Below are 23,018 nucleotides of genomic sequence, written 5' to 3'. Positions count from 1 at the left end.
TAATTTTTATACCCCCACCAAACATGTTTGTGGGGAGGCTATAAAGGAGTCAGTTTTGTCCCGTCCCGAAATCTATATCTCAGTTATTACTAAATGGATTTGATTCAAACTTAAAATAGATGTTCCACCTTATCACCCACATCATGTGACACAAGGTGCATAATTCTGACACCAATTTTTCATGAATTATGCCCCCTTTTACTTAGAACTTGAGGTTAATTTTGATGCATTTTCACTATATCTCAGTTATTACAAAATGTATTTGTTTCAAACTTGAAGTAGTTGTTCCACATCATCACCCACATCATATGATACAAGATGCATAACTCTTGTACCAATATTTCCTGAATTATGCCCCCTTTTTGCTTAGAATTATACTTATATAGTGTTTTGATACACTTTATCTGTACCTCTCTTATTATTTGGTATTTTTTAACACAGACTCAAGCTGTTGTGTAATATTCATCCACCATTGGAGTCATTAAACACTCCAGTTACAGTTCTTGACAGATTTAAATCTTTTTGGTACACAGGTATAACATCATAAAATACAGGTAAAGTTTGACTTTGGCTACAAACCACCAATTTTATATGTAGTTAAGGCCCCTTTTCAACTTAAAATTTGTCAAACTCATGGTTGCCGGACAATAACTCACAAAAGGCTTGACAGATTTAGATAAATTTTGGTACACATGTGTAACATAAAATACAGGTCAAGTTCGATTTAAATTGCACCATCTTGTGGCCATGTCTTTCTTATGGTTGCCATTCTTCTGTGACAAGACCGTACTGTTGGGGTATTCGTCACTCCTGTGACAGTTCTAGTTTTAGCATGTTACCGGAAACAAACATTTTTTTTTACCCCTAAGAGGACCGTTCAGTTTTTGTGTAGATAATGCACAAGAATGCACTAGCTGGATTGGTTTGTGTTCTCTATGACAACTTGAAATCAGATGATACAAACAATGTTATATGTCCTCGTTTTTATGTGGGGAAGTTGTGAAGTAGCAGTAGAGAAGCAATCATTACTGGTGCAGAGTACAGCAACTGCCTGTAACCAAACTGAAATATTACTAAAAATGGTGTTAAACCATCTTGAACGAACAAAACATCATAGCCCATGTAGGATACACTGTCAGACAAGACACTCGGACATCTTCTGTAACTGGAACTACTTTATCTGTAGAAATAGTAAGTGATTGGTACAAGACTGAAGGGAGTATGTTATGGCTCAGAATTTATACTCTGTAGTTGCATTTGAATATAAGGAGGTATTTCGTCTGTCCGTTCTTTAGCATGCTGATGTCTATGATGGGGAAAAAATATATCATGCGGCATACGGTGTTGGTGAGGTACTAATTCTAATCCATTGTGTTGATCTGAAACATTATGATAATCATGTGACATAAAATTGTTTTCAAGTACACACTGGTGGTCACTGTTGTGCTCAAATACCGGTACCGGTAGTTCGGAAATAAATGGTTCAGTACAGTTATGAATGACATCTGTAGGAGTTTTCTTTGAGACAGAATCATTGCCATGTGGTAAATGTTCTTCACTAAAACTTCTTTCTGGGATACTCTCTGAAGTGACCTGGTCAGTAGGTGTTTGCTTTGTATTGTTTTTCGGCTCATCATTTCTCGTCTTAATAGCTGAAGTAAAGAAGGGATGAAAAACTGAATTCTAACATGGCTTGATTTGATTTCCAGTTAAACAAAGAAGGAAACCAAGCTCTGTATATTCTGCGATAAACAACGGTTGACGCACGAACTGGTAAGAGAGCATTCTGACGTCAATAATGACGTCAAATTGCCGCATTACGTCCGATACATTACTCCTCTGGTAAATGAAGTCTAGCATAATATTTATTAAAATATATCAATGAGCATGTCAGAATGAAAACAATCAAGGTCTTCTTGTGATTTATCATCTAACTTACCACGGTTCATCATTCAGATGCTTCAGTATTTAACCACTCGGGCTAACACCCTCGTTCAATTCCTACGCATCTGAACTCTGAACCGTGGTAAATTAGATGATAAATCGCTCGAAGGTCTTGATTATTTGTTAAATATAATGATAGTTATGCAATATGAATTAACAACTTTGGAAGTTGTATTTTGTAAATTCTGGGAGATATATTGTAGAAGCTGGAAGAAAAAAGCATTAATGATTTTTTCCTCGCAATTTGTCTCAATTTTTTTTTTTTTTTTTTTTTTTAATCCAGGATGTTGTGTGTAATATTTTGTAAAGGACACACAAAGTTTTAAAATGTGTAGAAAGTCTCTTAACCCATGAATTGTGGTGTAAAGCAGTGACAAAAATTTTACTTAAACAGAAGCTATACCTTTTCTCATATAAATAACTGCTACTACAATAAATATTGTAATAGTTCCAGCAAGGACAATGGCAACAATTATTCCTTCATTTATTGGTTCTGTAACGTGGCTCTGTGTTTCTTCTGCTAGCGGAACTGAAATGTCATTATCATAAAAGTATCTTGCATGCATTCTTAAAGCAGAAAAAATGAACTCCAAATCTGAATATATATCGTCAAATTTTACCAAATAAACTTCTACAGTTATATTTATGCTATTATAATTAAACTTTTTTTCACAAATATTTCCTCATTAAATGAATAAATATACAAAAGGAAAGTAGTTCTTACGTGATAGCTGTCTTGACAATCTTATTTACACTTACCAATTTATGTCTTTTTTCAAATCAAAGGAATTTAGAGAATTCTGGTAATCATTCATAAAAGCACTTGTAAAATAATGTTGAAAGAAAAAAAATGTATTAAAATTGGCGGAAGCCCTTAAAAATATTTGACAGAAAAATTATTTTGACTATGGCAGAGTGTGTACTATTTTCAAGGGTTTTAATTTTGCAGTAAGTGCTACATGCAAATTCAAAACCCTTATGATAAAAAGCATTAACTTTAACAGTATAAATACCTTAAGCATGAATTCTTATTAACTTAAATAATTCTGTAGTCTATTGAATCATGAAATAAAAGTGATGTAAACATTTTCCAAGTTTACAGTAAATTATAAAATATATAAATGAAAGGAAAATTGAGTACCACTGACACTACTGGATACCATCTTTGTACTCGCAGTTGAGAATGTCACTGGGTATATATCTGTACTCCTGTTCCCATTAGGCAGTCTCAAGGTAATACGGACCCTTGCAAAATCTGTCATTTTACACTGTAATATAACACTGTACCAACCCTAAAAATGTAAAAAAAAACATGAGTTTTTATTAGTTCACCTGACCACAGTTCAAGATGTGCTATTGTGATTGTCCATTGTCTGTCAGCATGTGTCATCCCTTGTTAACATTCCTGGGGTTACAAATTTGACCCAGTCTTAGTGAAACTTGGTCAGAATGTTTACCTAAGGAAAAAATGGAAAAGTTTGATACTGGGTCATCTGGTCAAAAACTAGGCTACTAGGTCAAATAATTAAGAAACCTCAATGACCTAGAGGTTTCTACCCTGCCTGAGTGTTTGTGTTTCTGAAATCTATGTCAAGTTTAAAACTGGCTTATCTGAGTGAAAAACTAAGTCACTAGGTCAAACCAAAGATAAACCTTGTTATTAATCCAGAGGCCACATTTTCCAGCATGGTCAGAATGTTTGTATAAATTCTAGGTCAGGCTTATAAATGTGTCATCTTGAGTCTAATTCTAGGTCAGGCTTGTAAACGTGTCATGTTGAGTCTAATTCTAGGTCAGGCTTGTAAACGTGTCATCTTGAGTCTAATTCTAGGTCAGGCTTGTAAACGTGTCATCTCGAGTCTAATTCTAGGTCAGGCTTGTAAACGTGTCATCTTGAGTCTAATTCTAGGTCAGGCTTGTAAACGTGTCATCTTGAGTCTAATTCTAGGTCAGGCTTGTAAAGGTGCCATCTTGAGTCTAATTCTAGGTCAGGCTTGTAAAGGTGCCATCTTGAGTCTAATTCTAGGTCAGGCTTGTAAAGGTGCCATCTTGAGTCTAATTCTAGGTCAGGCTTGTAAAGGTGCCATCTTGAGTCTAATTCTAGGTCACTACATTAAACCAGAGAAAAACCTTGTTAACACAACTTAAAGCCACATTAACTACGTGACTGAAAATGTTGAGCCTGGTCAGAATGTTTTTGTATGTATAAAATCTAAATGAAACTTGGTAATCTTGGATCAAATACTAGATCACTAGGTCAAATCATGATAAAATATTGTTAACATTCCAGATGCCACAATATTCTACCTGAAATTTTTTAAACTTTGTTTTAAGAAATTTACTGCAGAGTTAGGGTTAGACTTAGAAAACATTAACACTGTCAGAAAGCAAAAGAGCTTTCTCTCCAAAACAATATTAAGTTTGTGCGTTGCAGTTTGCTGAATTTCTGAAAATGATTAGGTGAATAGTATTTTCAAAATACTTTGAAATATTTTGTACGACGTTTCAGACCATCCGCAGAATCGGTTTTCATCCGCAATCGGCCGTATTCGAATTAAATTTTGAAGTACTTTATAAGAAGATCAAGAAATAACATATGATTGATGCATACGTTCATGTTGAAGGAGGTTTATGTCTGCATTACTTGCTTTTTACACGACGATTTTTACACGCCGATTGAAAATTTTCAAAATGGCGGCGGTAATACAACAGCGCGTCACGTGTTTAAATGGGACGACCTGCTATTTTTAGATAAAATTGCGACGGTCTAAATTATAATCGTTTTGATTTTTTGTATCATTTTGAAGCTAAAACACTGAATTAGTTAAATATATTCATGGTTATACTGACAGAATCGTGAAATAAAACGCTAGGATCGGCGGGTTTAGCTAGGTAGGATCGGGTTACCCGAAACAAATATTTTTTGGCCTTATTACTTGCGATGATCCACGCTTTAAACAAATGAATACGTTGTGTATATGCCAATCACTTAATAAGAATTTAAAGCTTCCATTAAAACAAACCGAATATTCGAATATATTCGAATATGGCAAACCGAATATTCGAATATTGATTTCAGTATTCGTTCCCATCCCTAGTATTTTGCAATATGTGAAATGGTTTCAAAATAATCTTGAAATTAGGGAATCTCCCTAACATTGGTTAACTTCTCAAAGTTAGGAAATGCAGCATTGCAAGCAATAAAATTACTGTGTTAACCAAAATGGGTAAATGTTCATACCTTCATAGAAAACTTCTTCAGTCCTGAAAAAGTCAGGAATGCATAAGAAATCTGTAGAATTCCACTTGGGAGTTGGATACCATATTCCATCAAATATGTTGTCTCGCGACCTGAAAAATACCATGTATATATAAAACTATTCACATTCTCAGACTAATTGTTACAAACTCATTTTCATAGTTAACAAAACCAGTCTGAAAACTCTGGCATCTGATTGGCTGTTTCTGAGAACAGTTATGAATTGACCAATGGTAAGGCTGCATTCTCAGACTGGTCTCAAAACTGTATTATCATCGTGGAACCAGAAGCATGATAATACACTATAGTACAATTTTTGCATATTCTTGCATAAAACTGCCATTTCTGTCTTTTATTGTGCCCCCCCGCCCCATGAGTGGTGGGGGCATATAGATTTTCTCTTGTCCGTGCGTCCGTCTGAAGTTCGTGACGCACCTAGCTCAAAAAGTATTTGATATAAATTGATGAAACCCTGCATGAGTCTTTATCATGATATGAACTTGCGCACCTATTTTTCGTCTGGCTTCGCCCCCTAATTTTAGAGTTATGGCCCCTGAAATAGTCAAAAATGCACATTTTCACCTTGTGACACGCCTGTAGCTCAAAAAGTAATTGATATAAATTGATGAAACCTTGCATGAATCTTTATCATGATATGAACTTGCGCATCTACTTTTTTTCATCAGGGTCCACCCCTATTTCCAGAGTTATGGCCCCTGAAATATTAAAAAAATGCACATTTTCACCTAATTATGTGCCTCACTCAGAAAGTATTTAATGTAAATTCATGAAACCTTGCTCGAGTCTTTATCATAATGTGACCTTGCACACTTGGCATTCTTCTTGAGAATTTTAGCATTTATTACAGGGTTATGGCTATTGAAATAGCCAAAATAGTGGATTTTTTGTTTGTGATGCTCATAGCTCAAAAAGTATATGGTATAGAATAATGAATCCTTTTCATATTTTTTTTAGGCTATACCCCATTAAGACTGCAAACATTTGAATTATTTCCCCTTATTTGTGACAAATGTACCAGTGGTGGGGGGCACACCCTGTGTCCTACAGACACATTCTAGTTGAAGGTTTATTCTGTCAGGTTAACAAGGATATCTTGTGCTGTTAAAACAACTTTTTATACATTATGGCCCTGTAAAGCATAATTAAAACAAGCGAGAGAGGAAACACTTATCAACATAATATTCATTTAAGTTATTTTGTACAATTGCATTATCCCATATTTGTTTCCAGTAAAAGCATTGAACTTTTTAACGTAAGTAAGCAAGATAAAAACCTTTTACATAATATCAGTTTGACTGAATTTGCATATTGTGTATACATTAAGTTTTATATTTTTGATTTTCAAAGGATATTTCACACTAATGTAAACTTTATAGATTTCCCAGTTCACTGAATGCAAGTGTATAATTATGTCTCCCCCAGAAGACATATTGTTTTTGCCCTGTCCGTCCGTCCGTCTGTCCGTACGTACGTCCGTACGTCACACATTTCCGAGCAATAACTGGAGAACCATTTGACCTAGAACCTTCAAACTTCATAGGGTTGTAGGGCTGCTGGAGTAGACGACCCCTATTGTTTTTGGGGTCACTCCATCAAAGGTCAAGGTCACAGGGGCCTGAACATTGAAAACCATTTCCGATCAATAACTAGAGAACCACTTGACCCAGAATGTTGAAACTTCATAGGATGATTGGTCATGAAGAGTAGATGACCCCTATTGATTTTGGGGTCACTCCGTCAAAGGTCAAGGTCACAGGGGCCTGAACATTGAAAACCATTTCCGATCAGTAACTAGAGAACCACTTGACCCAGAATGTTGAAACTTCATAGGATGATTGGTCATGAAGAGTAGATGACCCCTATTGATTTTGGGGTCACTCCATCAAAGGTCAAGGTCACAGGGGCCTGAACATTGAAAACCATTTCCAATCAATAACTAGAGAACCACCTGACCCAGAATGTTGAAACTTGATAGGATGATTGGTCATAAAGAGTAGATGACCCTTATTGATTATGGAATCACTCCGTCAAAGGTCAAGGTCACAGCGGCCTGAACATTGAAAACCATTTCTAATCAATAACTAGAGAACCACTTGACCCAGAATGTTGAAACTTCATAGGATGATTGTACATGCAAAGTAGATGACCCCTATCGATTTTGGGGTCACTCCATTAAAGGTCAAGGTCACAGGGGCCTGAACATTGAAAACCATTTCCGGTCAGTAACTTGAGAACCACTTGACCCAGAATGTTGAAACTTAATAGGATGATTGGTCATAAAGAGTAGATGACCCCTAACGATTTTGGGGTCACTCTGTGAAAGGTCAAGGTCACAGGGGCCCGCACATTGAAAACCATTTCCGGTCAGTAACTTGAGAACCACTTGACCCAGAATGATGAAACTTCGTAGGATGATTGGTCATGCAGAGTAGATGAACCCTAACGATTTTAGGGTCACTCTGTTAAAGGTCAAGGCCACAGGGGCCTGAACATGGAAAACCATTTCCAATCAATAACTTGAGAACCTCTCGACCCAGAATGTTGAAACTTCATAGGATGATTGTTCATGCAGAGTAAATGACCCTTATTGTTTTTGGGGTCACTCCGTTAAAGGTCAAGGTCACAGGGGCCTGAACATTGATAACCAGTTTCGATCAATAACTTGAGAACCACTTGACCCAGAATGTTGAAACTTCATAGGATGATTGAACATGCAGAGTAGATGACCCCTATTGAATTTGGGGTCAGTCTATTAAAGGTCAAGGTCACAGTGGCCTGTTCATGTAAAATCATTTTCTGGAAATAACTTGAGAACCACTTGACCTACAATGTTGAAACTTAATAGGATGATTGGACATGCAGAGTACATGACCCCTATTTATTTTGAGGTCACTTGATCAAAGGTCAGGGTCATAGGAGCCTGAACAGTGACTTGAGAACCACTAGGCCACGAGTGTTGAAATTTAGCGGGATAACTGGACATGCCAAGTAGATGATCCCTATTGCAGCCAACCATCAGTGTCTCTTTGACTTTCGCTCCTGACCCCTATTGACTTCTTGCCTATAGGACTTTGCATTGGGGGAGACATGCGCTTTTTTACAAAAGCATTTTCTAGTTTATATTGCCGACATTAGGTACAACTAATTAGTGAATGATAAATTATAGCTTTCTGTTAAAATTTTAAAATCACAAATCTAAATGATAATCTCCTTTTTGGTTAATTGATTATGAAATGCATGTTTCATAGGAACAATACACTCCATGTTTGATCTGCTTATTCCATAACAAGTTTTTCCTTTGATCTCTTTTTTTATTATTATACCACATAGATCTATATACATCACATACATGTTCAAAATGCATGTTTTCAAATTCTGTTTAAGTTTTTGACAAAACTATTGCTATATACAGTATTCTGAAGAACTTTAACCTTGTTATTAATTATTTTTGAATATCTCAATCAAATTCAAATTCCACCCTACTCTGTGGACTCGTCTTGGGCAGAGTGGGGATCACAAAACTAAAAATAGTTAGAATTAACATGTACTTTATGCTTTACTCCCTCATTCTTTTACATTGATATTAGAAGAGAATGAATCTTCTACGAGTGATGAAAGAATTACCATTCATCATCCAGGATACATTGAATAGCCCACTGACGTCCATCTTGAACTTGCCTACAATATCTGTGTAATTTACACACTGTTGAAAACAATCCTCACACGATCCTGCTGGAACTAAAATAAACCCAGAAATATCATGCCTGAAATAATGTCTGGAAATAAAGATTAAAGAAATAGTTTATTTCGACCTGTCAGATCCAGAAAGTTTTCATCATTTTATTGATGACTGAAAATTATCAACACCTTAACCTTTATCATGCTGATTCATGTAACTCAACTTCACAGTGTTAATAACAAATTGACATAATGATAGCTCAATGTTATCATAAATTTTTAAGAGGTAAAATAAATATTGCAAACAATTTAAAGGGTTCTTGTTAAAGAAAATTATATTCTGATTGATATTCTTACCTAAACAGTTCTCCTGGGAAACTCTAAACACTGCTCTTATCTGAAGAATGAACACAACATTTTTCATTTTCTTCATAATTATTCTATATGGGAGTTATTAAAGCCATAGCAATAAGGTAGTAGGGTGAAAATGTTGCTATAAAAAAGGGAAAACAAATTTCAAAGACAAAAAGTGATCATGGGTTACATCACTCACTTAGGTATTTTTCGCTCACCTGAGCAATGCTCCGGTGAGTTTTTCTGATCGCTCGATGTCCGTTGTCTGTCGTCTGTAGTCCGTCAACATTTAGCTTGTGTATGCGACAGAGGCTGTATTTTTCAACTGATCTTCATGATATTTGGTCAGAATGATTACCTTGATGAAATCTAGGCCAAGTTCGAAAATGGGTCATCTGGGTTCGAAAACTAGGTCACTAAGTCAAATCAAGGAAAAACCTTTTGTATGCAACAGAGACTGTATTTTTCAATTGATCTTCATGAAATTTGGTCAGAATGATTGCCTTGATGAAATCTAGGTCAGGTTTGAATATGGGCCATCTGGGATAAAAAAAACTAGGTCATCAGGTCAAATCAAGGAAAAAACTTGTGTATGCAATAGAGGCTGTATTTTTCAATTGATCTTCATGAATTTTTGTCAGAATGATGACCTTGATGAAATCTAGGTAAAGTTCGAAAATGGGTCATCTGGGGTAAAAAACTAGGTCACTAGGTCAAATCAAGGAAAAACCTTATGTATGTGATAGAGGCTGTATTTTTCAATTGATCTTCATGAATTTTGATCAGAATGATTACCTTGACGAAATTTCAGCCGAGATCGAAAATGGGTCATCTAGGGTCAAAAACTAGGTCACTAGGTCAGATCAAAGAAAAACCTTGTGTTGTGATAGAGGCTGTATTTTTCCATTGATCTTCATGAAATTTGGTCAGAATGATTGCCTTGATAAAATCTAGGTAGAGTTTGATTATTGGTCATCTGGGATCAGAAAGTAGGTCACTAGGTCAAATCAAAGAAAAACATTGGGTATGCGATATAGGCTGTATTTTTCAAGTGATCTTCATGAAATTTGGTCAGAATGATTGCCTTGATGAAATCTAGATCAAGTTTGAATACATGTCATCTGGGGTCAAAAACTAGGTCACTAGGTCAAATCAAAGGAAAACCTTTTGTATGGGATATAGGCTGTATTTTTCAATTGATCTTCCTGAAAGTAAGTAAAGTCAGAATGATTGCCTTGATGAAATCTAGGTAGAATTTGAATATGGGTCAACTAGGGTAAAAAATTAGGTCACTAGGTTAAAGCAAAGAAAAACCTTGTGTATGCGATGGATGCTGTATTTTTCGACTGAACTTCATGAAATTTTGTCAGACTGATTGCCTTGATGAAATCTAGGTCAAGTTCGAATATGAGTCATCTGGGGTCAAAAACTAGGTCACTAGGTTAAATCAAAGAAAAACCTCGTGTATGCGATAGATGCTGTATTTTTCAACTGATCTTCATGAAATTTTGTCAGAATGATTGCCTTGATGAAATCTAGGTAAAGTTTGAATATGGGACATCTGGGTTAAAAAATTAGGTCACTAGGTTAAACTAAGGCAAAACCTTGTGTATGCAATAGGGGCTGCATTTTACACTGGATTTTCATTAAATTTGGTCCAAAGTCAAGTTTGAATATGGGTTGTCTGGGGTCAAAAACTAGGTCACTAGGTCAAATCAAGGCAAAACCTTGTTTATGCGATAGAGGCTGTATTTTTCAAGTGATGTTCATGAAATTTGGTCAGAATGATAGCCTTGATGAAATCTTGGTCAAGTTCAAATATCGGTCATCTAAGGTCAAAAACTAGGTCACTAGGTCAAATCAAAGAAAATAATTGTTTATACTCAAGGTTTTTACTCCAATTTTAATGATAAGTGGTCAGAATATTTTTTCCCATGAAATCACTAAGTCAAACATGTTTACACTGTTATGGTGTGTTTCTCAGGTGAGCGACCTAGGGCCATCTTGGCCCTCTTGTTTTTAAATTTCATTAACAAACCAGAAATATAGCATATTTTTAACTTAACCGGGAATAGTAACGAGTATGTAATAAAATCTCATGTTGTATTAACAAGATACATGCATTGTATATGTTAATAAAATATCTGTTCTGTTCTGTTCTGTTATATCAAATTTGTGCAAAATTTTTGTGGCTGTATACATTCCTTTTATTGCCTCCATGGAAGATTGCTAACAAAATATGGCTCCAATTTTTAAACACTTAAGAGCTGTATAAATGAGCTTAAATGACAAATAAATGGAAGGTGGTCACAGTAGACCTTTTCAACACTTGGATTGTTTGTAAGCTTATTTATAGTTGCCACTGGAAACTCATAGGGGCGACTCCACCAGAAGACTGTCAGTAATTTTAGTTAGAGGACAGTGCAAGATACAAACAAGAGCTGTCACAGGAGACATCGCGCTCGACTATTTCGATGCTGGATAGTGAAACTGGGCACAGGAGGAAGCTGGAGCTGTCACTGGAGTGTTTAATGACTCCAATGATGGATGAAGATATTGCACAATAGCTCGAGTCTGTGTCAAAAATATTAAGTTATAAGAGAGATAAAGATAAAGTGTATCAAAACACTAATAAGTATAATTCTAAGAAAAAAGGGGGCATATTTTATAAAATATTGGTTGCACCTTGTGTCATATGATGCAGGTAATGATGTGGAACAACTATTTTAAGTTTGAATCAAATCCATTTAGTAATAATTGAGATAGAGTGAAAGTGCACCAAAACTTGAACCTAAAATTCTAAGTAAAAAGGGGAGATAATTGATCAAATATTGGTGCAAGAGTTATGGCTCTTGTGTCATATGATGTGAGTGATGATATTGAACAACTATTTTAAGTTTGAATCAAATCCATTTATAAATAACTGAAATAGAGTAAAAGTGCATCAAAACTTTAACCTGAAATTCTAAGTAAAAGTGGGGGATAATTCATTAAATATTGGTACCAGAGTTCTGGACCTTGTGTCATATGATGTGGGAGATGATGTGGAACAACTACTTTCAGTTTGAATCAAATCCATTTATTAATGATTAAGACAGAGATAAAGTGCATCAAAACTTTAACCTGAAATTCTAAGTATAAAGAGGGAATAATTCATGAAATATTGGTGTGCGAGTTATGGCCCTTGAGCCATATGATGTGGGTGATGATGAGGAATAACTATTTTAAGTTTGAAACAAATCCATCAAGTTATTACAGAGATAAGGAGAAAAAAGAGAAAGTGTGAAAAAACTTTAACCAAGGTTGGGATGCGAAAGGACGCCGATGCCGGCCCCAGGTTGAGCAGGATAGCTCTCCATATACTTCGTATAGCCAAGCTAAAAATGCTCCCTGGTTCTTAATAGCATATAAAAACACACAAATACCGGTTTCTGATCTAATTGTTTGTAATATTAGTTCGAGGAGCAGGAACTTGAACTTATAACCCCTGGTTTTGTAGTCAGAGATACCACTGGTCAGCTGCATCACTGGACAGCTGCATCCCTGGTTTTGTAGTCAGAGATACCACTGGTCAGCTGCATCACTGGACAGCTGCATCCCTGGTTTTGTAGTCAGTGATACCACTGGACAGCTGCATCACTGGACAGCTGCATCCCTGGTTTTGTAGTCAGTGATACCACTGGACAGCTGCATCCCTGGTTGTGTAGTCGGTGATACCACTGGACAGCTGCATCCCTGGTTGTGTAGTCAGTGATACCACTGGACAGCTGCATCCCTGGTTGTGTAGTCGGTGATACCACTGGACAGCTGCACCCCTGGTTGTGTAGTCGGTGATACCACTGGACAGCTGCACCCCTGGTTGTGTAGTCGGTGATACCACTGGACAGCTGCACCCCTGGTTGTGTAGTCGGTGATACCACTGGACAGCTGCATCCCTGGTTGTGTAGTCAGTGATACCACTGGACAGCTGCACCCCTGGTTGTGTAGTCAGTGATACCACTGGACAACTGCATCCCTGGTTGTGTAGTCAGTGATACCACTGGACAGCTGCATCCAATCTTCGAGCACAGGCGAAGTAAAGTCATTTTCTTCATTCAGATTTAATGCTTTATATGTTTAATAGTTTGATCTACTAGCTAGTTGAAATTTCTGCATTTTTCTTCATTTCATAACAATCAAGTTTGAATAGCATTTTCTGTTGCAAACTTCATTAACTTTTTCAGGTAATACTATGTGTAGGCTTTATTACAATGAATGACAATTTGACTACAACAAATAACTATAGGAAAGATCATTTATACCATCTTCTAAAACTTTTAATATTTTCAGTTTAATATTTTTTCAAACGATATCAACTCTTCAATTCTTCATGGAATGGCACTACCACATTTGTCTGTTGCAATTTATTCTAAATTAGGCAAATTTCACAGGTTGAAAAGAAAATCTATAATTACCTTATTGTGCATGTATATCCCTCTGTTACATACAAGAGATGAGTCTGCCATATTTAGATCTACTGACTGGATAAAAACAAAAAGGCAGGATAGTAAAATGGCTGAAAACATGTCTATATCCCTGCCTCATTAACAACAAAATAAATTTTTCAATATTACAAAGATGCACAAACAATTGCCAAATCATCACACAGAAATGAACAAAGATAACTTATCACTGATCATTAAAATTCAATTTTTGAAACAATATCAAAACTCATATAAGTAACACTTTTACTAAAGGTTATCTGCAAAATTATCTTTCATCTGCACTTCGTTTCATCACAATGTATGATAACAGAGGTTGTAAGTTATTATCATTTGTTATTTAATAATCTTTCAGGTACTCTGTTCAATATGTTTATTGTAAAACACTTTAAATATGTGGGAATTTAACTCTGCAAATTTGCTTAGATTTGCCCTATTTTATTCTTTATGCAATGCCGAATTCATGAAATGAGAATTAATGATGAACTGATGATGGACAAAGTGTGATCACAGGAGTAAAGGACTGTGCTCAGGTGAACTATCAATATGTTAGAAACGGCCAAAACATTTATCCTAAAAGTCGAGGTTCCACAGTTAATGGCAAACAGTGCAGATCATGATCAGACTGCACAGATGTGCAGACTAAGCATGATCTACACTGGTCGCAAAGGCAGAATCAATTGTGTCAAGCATGATAAGGGTTAAATCCGATGGAATAGTCAAAATATTTATTCTTCTTATCTTTATAATTTGTAATATATGAATTCATGTTGTTATCTTTGCCGTTCATGTCAAAATAGTCGTTTTTGACAAAGTCGCAAAATTTAATGATTTTGCAGTATACAAACAATGTTTAGTTTATACTAATTTATTTATTTTAGCTTGATTGTGATGTAAGCTTCAAGCTCATTTGAACCACTCTCGTGTCTGCTTCCTGGAAAATCCAGTACTGGTATCATATAAGGTGTCGTTGTGACACCAGTGGAGCTCTAACCCACGACCTGCTGTTGTTTCAACAGATCCCTAAAGCAGTTTCAAAGAATAAACCAGATGATCCTTACATTCAATGATAGAAGTCGATGGACAACAAACATACCGGTAACATGAATGCAAAGGATTAAACTCTAAGCCTTGGGTTAAGGTATGGTAATAAATGGAACTACAAAATGACACATTACAATTTATTGTATAATAGTGAATATTTTCCAACAATATTTTACAACTGGCAGCATCTGATATAAATATACATCTAATAATTACAATCTGTAAGGTATTAAATTATGGACTGAAAAGTGAATTCTTTTTGTACAGAAAAGTTTATATCATTTTGTTATATGATATTTAATAAATCAAATGACTAGATATACATGTTACGGTTTCTATGAAAAAATATTATGTTTTACAGACTGGGCACATCTCCAGGTTCTGCTAGTCTAGCTCAGGGAATTTTAGCCTGACTGAGGTGTAACAGAAACAACAGAAAACTATTGATTTTAAGAAAGTTTTTGAAAAAAAAAATGTACTTTTTAATTTTCTTGTTATACCCAGATAAGAACTTATCTCAGTCAGGCAATGCTCCCACCTTGAATATCAGACAATATGATGTGAAGTTTAATAGACTGGTTCCAGCAGAATTATTCACTAAAAATCCTGCAATTAACAAGAAACCATAATGTTGCTTTACAAACAAAACCTAACAAATACATCAAAACAAAGCTGAATACCTTTTTTCATCTTAAAGCTTGAACAAAATATCAGTCACAGAATCAAGGGCTTAACATAAAACTGTTGAAACTTGTTTTTTTAATTGAATGAGTTACAATGGTGTTTAGTTTCGCCCTAGAAATGCAGTCTATCAACAGATAATAAACAAATCTTTCATCATCAAATCAACACAAACTAGCACTCGCATATGACAATACAATAACTTCTGGCTTCAAAACCACTCACACACAAAAACACAATAACTTCTGGCTTCAAAACCATTTACACACAAAAACACGTTACCATTCAAATTATGTCTTTTCAAAACCACTTGCACATTAAAACACATTAACTTATGATTGTGTTTTCAAAACCACACATTAACTTATGTGCTTTCTGTGTTGTCTGTGGGTCTTTTTAAGAAGAGAGTAAATGTGTAAACAAAGAGATTCTCATGCTCACATGCTGAAAACACAATTTTTACACATGTACATTCAATGGCCAAGCATATATGTAATATGGCCTTGTAATGGATAATTCGAAAGAAAATAACATCCATGTGATAATCAACATTGATACTCTCACACATTTCATGAACACTAAAAGTTGCATTCATTTTTTCGCTATTCACACATCTTATCAAGACTTATGCTAGAACAACATTTCCAAATTTTTGTTTCTTGTTATAACACCAGCAGAACCCCTCGGGATATGTTGGTATTCCCACCCTACTGCTCTCGGGGCACCAACCAATCCCTCTGTATCCCGCAGATGTTGTAACACAAAAATGAGTTATTCCTACATTAAAACACAAAAGTGTGTCTTTTTGTTATCAAATTTCATTATCAAATCAATATGAACCAAATCCATTTTTTTCACAACTATCAAAATACACATATTTCAACAACTGAATATAGGCAACTGCTGGCCCAGTCATTCTCTAGTTATCTATCAGAAACCATTTTCGGTCTCAAGGTCACTATGACCTACTGTTTAAGGACTCAGTACACCAAAGGTCAAGGTCACAGTGTTCTCGTGACTGTAAAATGTATCCAAAGTTCTGATCAGCTGTTTTAGCATTTATTAAAAAAAAAATTCTTAATACCAACAGCAACAACAACAACAAAACAATGTTAAAAGCAACATGACATCAACAATATGAACAGCCCTGTATATTTAGGGCGGCTTCGATGTTAATTCAGCAGTTCTAAATTGTGTTATCCTTTCTTGTAGCTATATTACAAAATAAAATTTGATTAAAATATGCGCTGTGTAGGGAAAACTTCCAGCAAGGTAACACACCATATAATAATGAAAAATACTTCAGTGTGAGGCTGTCTGAGAGAGACCAAGATGTCAAACGTGTATTGGTATGGGAACATCCGAGGCACTAATGACTGTCGGGGATTCATAAGATATTTAATCAATTTTTCAGGTTATTTTCAACAGAAACTTTTATCCTATGTAGAGGTTTTCAACATGTACGCACATATATATACATGTTGTACACATATACATACATTATACATGTTGTACTCATATGCATACACAAACATGTCTTTCAAATCTATAATGCAATCATTTGTAGTAAACAGAGCTGATCATTAAACTGAAAATGTGTGAAAGCTAATTTCTTGGACTGCATGTACCTTAAGATGGATTATATGTGTTCCCGGCATTATATCATCTCTGGTAACCTCCAGCAAGTCACAGATCAAGTGTTACAACTATAACAAGCACTATAAAATCATACATTCCCATTATTATCGTGCAAATATCTTTAAAAGAATAGAATCCCAAATTTACAATATGCACCTGTCAAAGCAAATTTAAACTGGACGCAGTCCTCTTATTGCTATTTGATAGACAAGGGCAATAACTCTTGGGGTGTTTGTAAAATGACTGGTTTTAAAACTGATGTAGATATTATAGTGAAACAAATACTGGTTTTCTTTTGAGATTCGTGACCTTTAAAACAAAGAATTCAACAATTTAAAACCAGTAAATTACATTATATGTTTATTACATTTTAAAAGCTCAAGCCATAGAAAAAAAATTCCACAATCTTTTTTCACTCTCACTACAGTTTAAATCCCACTTACTTATAACAGACCAAAATAGTCTATGCATACTTTGTATTAATTACACCATTTTTGATATAAATTCTAGAATCAGATAATAACAACAATTTCCTAAGTTGCTACATAAAATAGCTGCTAATTTTAAGCAAAAGCTGTTTGTTTTATCTTTTGAATAGACTATACAATGTATACTCTCTTTTATCAAAGGGGAATAAATGCATTTAACAAAGCTCTTGCATGTACATTTTTGTATACACATTGTATATACAGTAAACAGTGATAGATCACAGTATAAAACATTCACTAATAACCTAGTAACATCTGATAAAACTTAATATAAACACTCCTTAACATTTCTATAATACTTTTTTTTTGTAACTTAACACTAAATTCTAAATAACTCTGAAAAGAAAGCTGTTTAAACAGTTTCAACAAGCGGAGATAACAGATTAATACAGCACTGTTAAACTTAATTTATTTGATTTGAGACGAAAAAAAAATGAAATTTTTCAACAAGACATAGCTTTATATCATAAATTGTGTCATTCTGCTTAATACTTCATATCTGTGTCAACCAAAATCATATTTTAGTGTTGCCTTGAAGCCTTCACATGTACAAAGCTTTAAAATTTGTCATTCATTGTCCATTAATAATTACTAAAATTATAAGATTTACAATTATTAGAGTTTAAGAAGCACTGAGTTTATAATGCCGTGGAAAAATTGAAATAAGCACAGGAAAACAACAAGAACACACCAGGTCCTGTTAATATGGCAACAAACCACATAGTTATTCTCTACTACTTAGATCTGTATAAACTCAGTCTGCTTTACCTAACATACCTTCACACTGCTACACCAATTTCTTACAAAAACAACTTAGTCAACTCAGTAACACATATCACAAAATGTACTTTATACAGTGAAATGCCAACTGCTCAAGGTCATAAGGGGATTAACAAACTGTTGAAGTTTTCTGGTGTTTCCAGGTATCAAAATCGAAGGAGGCCTGGAAGTATCAATTCTTAAGCAGACAATGTATCATTATATGTTGTGTTGTGTTGTATGACTTCATCCATTCCACCTGCCCTGCTCCTTAACAGTACCATATTTAACAATTTGTAAATTTTTTTTAACATATTTAGACATCCATCATGCTACATTAGTATAAATAAAAACACAGTTCTACTTATAGAAACTTCACTATGAATAATCATTTCTACTTACAGCATATCGAAGCCAGTATACTGGTTTCCATATTCCTAGCACTGCACTGACTGGCTTACATATTCCTAGCACTGCACAGACTGGTTTACATATTCCTAGCACTGCACAGACTGGTTTACATATTCCTAGCACTGCACTGACTGGTTTACAAATTCCTAGCACTGCACTGACTCGTTTACAAATTCCTAGAACTGCACTGACTGGTTTACATATTCCTAGCACTGCACTGACTGGTTTACATATTCCTACCACTGCACAGACTGGTTTACATATTCCTAGCACTGCACTGACTGGTTTACATATTCCTAGCACTGCACTGACTGGTTTACATATTCCTAGCACTGCACTGACTGGTTTACATATTTCTAGCACTGCACTGACTGGTTTACAAATTCCTAACACTGCACAGACTGGTTTACAATTTTAATAAGTAGTAGAGTATATCTATGTGAAAAACTGGCAAGAAAATTCAAAACATATTTGGTATAAATTCCAACAATGAATTTATAAAGGATAATATTTACAACTACCTCTATAAAATTTATCTACATATTTTTTACTGTTCAGAATATCATTCAAATCAGAGTACAAACCATACATTCTCCTGGCCCTTTAAAAATGAGATTGTCTACCAGTCCAAAAATCAAGCCTTGCCATTGGTCAATTTCAAACTTGTACTCAGAAACAACCAATCAGACGCAGCAGTTTTGAGACTAGCTTTATGAATACTAGGGATGGGAACGAATACTGAAATTAATATTTGAATATTCAGTTTGCCATATTCGAATATATTCGAATATTCGGTTTGTTTTAATGGAAGCTTTAAATTCTTATTAAGTGATTGGCATATACACAACGTATTCATTTGTTTAAAGCGTGGATCATCGTAAGTAATAAGGCCAAAAAATATTTGTTTCGGGTAACCCGATCCTACCTAGCTAAACCTGCCGATCCTAGCGTTTTATTTCACGATTCTGTCAGTATAACCATGAATATATTTAACTTATTCAGTGTTTTAGCTTCAAAATGATATAAAAAATCAGAACGATTATAATCTAGACCGTCGCAATTTTATCTAAAAATAGCAGATCGTCCCATTTAAACATGTGACGCGCTGTTGTATTACCGCCGCCATTCTGAAAATTTTCAATCGGCGTGAAAAAATCGTCGTGTAAAAAGCAAGTAAGGCAGACATAAACCTCCTTCAACATGAACGTATGCATCAATCATATGTTATTTCTTGATCTTCTTATAAAGTACTTCAAAATTTAATTCGAATATGGCCGATTGCGGATGGTCTGAAACATCGTACAAAATATTGTGAAAAGATCAGCAATATCTACAAGTTTGGTATTGTTTTCGAAAAAAAAATCTACAATTACATAAAACAGGTGCCAATAAAAATGAACAAAAGATAAAAAGATATCGCATTTACGCCTAATACAAACTGTTAATCCTTAGCGATGACCCCAGGTAATTATGCATTGCAGTTTTCTTGTTAATTGGACATCTTTTGACATGCATCTGACACATTGACGTCTGTTGCAAACTGTTAATCCGTAACGATTGACCCTGCCAATTATGCATTGCTATTTTCTTGTTAATTGGACATCTTTTGATACTCGATAAACAAACATGACATGGTTTTATTCTGTAGAATTAGCATGCTCATATTGCCCAAAATCAATGATACTTATTTTGAAAAAAAAAAAAAACAATAATTTCCGAATATTCGAATTTGATTTTCATATTCGAATATTCGACCGATTTCCGAATATTCGAATAATCGTTCCCATCCCTAATAAATACGGACCCAGGTAGAGGGTTATAATCCTCTGTTAAATCATCATTCACACCGTAAGTCTGCCTAAGGATCAAACTCTAAGCTTCTAGATTAAGAGTTCTAGGGCATTCAAGGCATCTAAGCCAATTGGTTGGGCTTGTTTATAACTTTATAAACCACATACTAAACTATAATGGCATGACTAATTTCTGATTAAACACCAAACAATCAGGAGTGATTACAATATTGATGATTCTGTTGACACATTCATAGCCAAAAAAAAAGACAACATTGACAAAATCTATATAGCATAATGACCAAATTCAGTGTGCTGTATTTTTTATCTTGTAGGAAAAAAGCCCACAATACTTTATGCTGTTTTTACAGGTAGAGGAAACAGATCTGTTGTACAGTTAAACCTAGGAGAGCACAGTTCTACATTTTAAACAGACGTTTACCTCATAAAAAAAACGGACTAAAACATCCTATCTGTGATAACCTTTAGAAATATAAAACAGTTTTGCATGCTTGTATAAAATCTTGACTAACAGGACAAGTCACTGTGCATCACCTGTAACTATTTAAGTACAAAAAAAACATGCATACAGATATAACCTGCTGATAATTGTAACCTGCCCTTCTGTACATTTCATATTGTACAGTCATTCATTTCTTGAGTCAAAACTTTCACAACTAGAAGTCTTAAGCACACTTGCTTGAATAAACTTGTAAAGCATTCACAACTGCAAAATACAATTATTAATGCCATGGTTCCCAGTAAAACTATTTTGTATTCTATTCATTTATACTTTACTGCATGGGACTACAGTGATTCAGGCGATAGAGGATAAGTAACAATGCTGCTTTCAAATTCAAAAGATAAAAGATCTAGCAATTATTAACTATATATAAAAGGAAGATGTATACATGTATTCCATTAAAAAATTTCAGACTTTTACCAAATTTCTAGTGATTTTTCTCCCCTTTCCAATGTTTACCGGTACTTACCTGCTGATTTAGTCACTGATAGTTTTGGACCTTTTTTTCAATTATTAGCGATAAATACTACATCTAAACAGACATCTGAGTAAATTTTACTTTAATGGAGAAGAATAATACACTTCAAAACAGCCAGCTTTTTAATTTTCTATCATATGCATTTTACTGTTTTTTTTTACATACTGATTTAGTACGTACAGGATAACTTTGATTTTAATCAGATTACATGTGAAGAATAACACAACAAACAAACATATAAAATGTATGTCGGTCTATCAGCAAGTAAATTAACAAGATGAACATTTCTTAGAATTTCTACAGCAATGTAGGTCTAAATGCAAAAATTACCTACCTATCCTCTTTACCCCAAAGTCCCCTATAGCCTTAAGCATGATATAAAAGCTATTTTAATGAAAATGACAGTAAAATAATACTGTTTTAAAAGCTGTTATGTACTAAATACACTGGCCAAATAGCTGAACCTTTTAACTTATAAACTTTATATCAAAACATTTGGATACTGAAAAAGGCTGCCACTTTTACTCAATTTCAAACATTCATTTATTCATGCATCATTACCAAGCACTAAATTTTAAAGCTGTGTACTTTAAAGCCATCTCCTGTCCGATTCGCTAACAGCGAAAGAATACTTATGAGACAAGATTTCAGACATTAAATGCGCATTTTAAAATGTGATTATCGGTTTGTATGGTAACCTATGTGCTATCAGATTCTTATATTGCACGCACTTTACCATTCTGAACATCGTCAGACTTTTTGACGGCAGTTGGCTGAGGTACATATTTACCATATAAATAAATTGATACCATCACAAAACTTGCACCTAACATGAACTGAAATGACATCTTGAAATCAAAGAAAAATACTGATACTATACATGAGACGACTATAGCTAGAGAGGCTGCGAATCCCTTCAGAATATTGTCAGCATACTTGACTACCACGGCAACTAATAAACCTCCTAGCGACTGTAGTATAATCACCAGCCACACTAGCGAGTCATAGCCGTAAAAAAATCCAAGCTCTCGTAATTTTTCACCTTCTTTTATCTCCATAGTGATCATTCCTATCACTGAGCCGAGAACACCTAACTGAACATTTCGTAACCACACCGACTGTTTCGTTCCTTTCAGAATCTTTTCAAAATATACGCCAGCAAAGCCAGACATAAGACAAGATATGAACACAGCGAAAAGTCCCAACAGAGGGCGCTGTTCTCTTCCGGTTTGACTCTGACCGGAATTTTCCGGCTGCATCTGAACGATTGAAATTCCCATGAAGAGAATGACTAGAGATACCCACTGTATACTAGACAGTGACTTGCGCAGCATGATCACAGAGAATATGGCTGTGGTGAGAATCTTCAATTGATATGTCACCTGAAAATAAACACAGAAAGAATAGTTTTAGAATACATTTTCATTTCCTTAAAGACTTAATAATGTACTTGCCCAATTAATAGAATT

General features: G+C 34.8%; 2 protein-coding genes across 4 annotated transcripts in view; both read right to left on the bottom strand.

Annotated features, from left to right (window-relative positions):
* Nucleotides 1-18: 18 nt before the first annotated feature.
* LOC128548060 (uncharacterized) lies at nucleotides 19-13,887 on the bottom strand. The gene is made up of 7 exons (XM_053522409.1): nucleotides 13,711-13,887; nucleotides 9,260-9,299; nucleotides 8,849-8,962; nucleotides 5,186-5,295; nucleotides 3,086-3,236; nucleotides 2,348-2,473; nucleotides 19-1,652 (listed from the first exon to the last, which is right to left on the bottom strand). The coding sequence occupies exons 1-7, from the start codon at nucleotides 13,819-13,821 to the stop codon at nucleotides 1,225-1,227; spliced, it is 1,080 nt and encodes a 359-aa protein (XP_053378384.1). The 5' UTR covers nucleotides 13,822-13,887; the 3' UTR covers nucleotides 19-1,224.
* Nucleotides 13,888-17,007: 3,120 nt separating this feature from the next.
* The window catches only part of LOC123529386 (UDP-galactose translocator-like), a 31,471-nt gene continuing 25,460 nt past the window's right edge, over nucleotides 17,008-23,018 (bottom strand). For all 3 annotated transcript variants that reach the window (XM_045309701.2, XM_045309698.2, XM_045309700.2), the window contains exon 4: nucleotides 17,008-22,931. In XM_045309701.2, coding sequence (XP_045165636.1) covers nucleotides 22,266-22,931 — 666 coding nt within the window. In that variant the 3' untranslated portion in view covers nucleotides 17,008-22,265. The remainder of the gene's footprint in view (nucleotides 22,932-23,018) is intronic.

This window comes from Mercenaria mercenaria, chromosome 13, assembly GCF_021730395.1.
Source record: "Mercenaria mercenaria strain notata chromosome 13, MADL_Memer_1, whole genome shotgun sequence".
NCBI classification, from domain to species: domain Eukaryota; kingdom Metazoa; phylum Mollusca; class Bivalvia; order Venerida; family Veneridae; genus Mercenaria; species Mercenaria mercenaria.
Note: the sequence above shows the minus strand (reverse complement) of the source record. Positions and strands in the feature narration are given on the sequence as shown.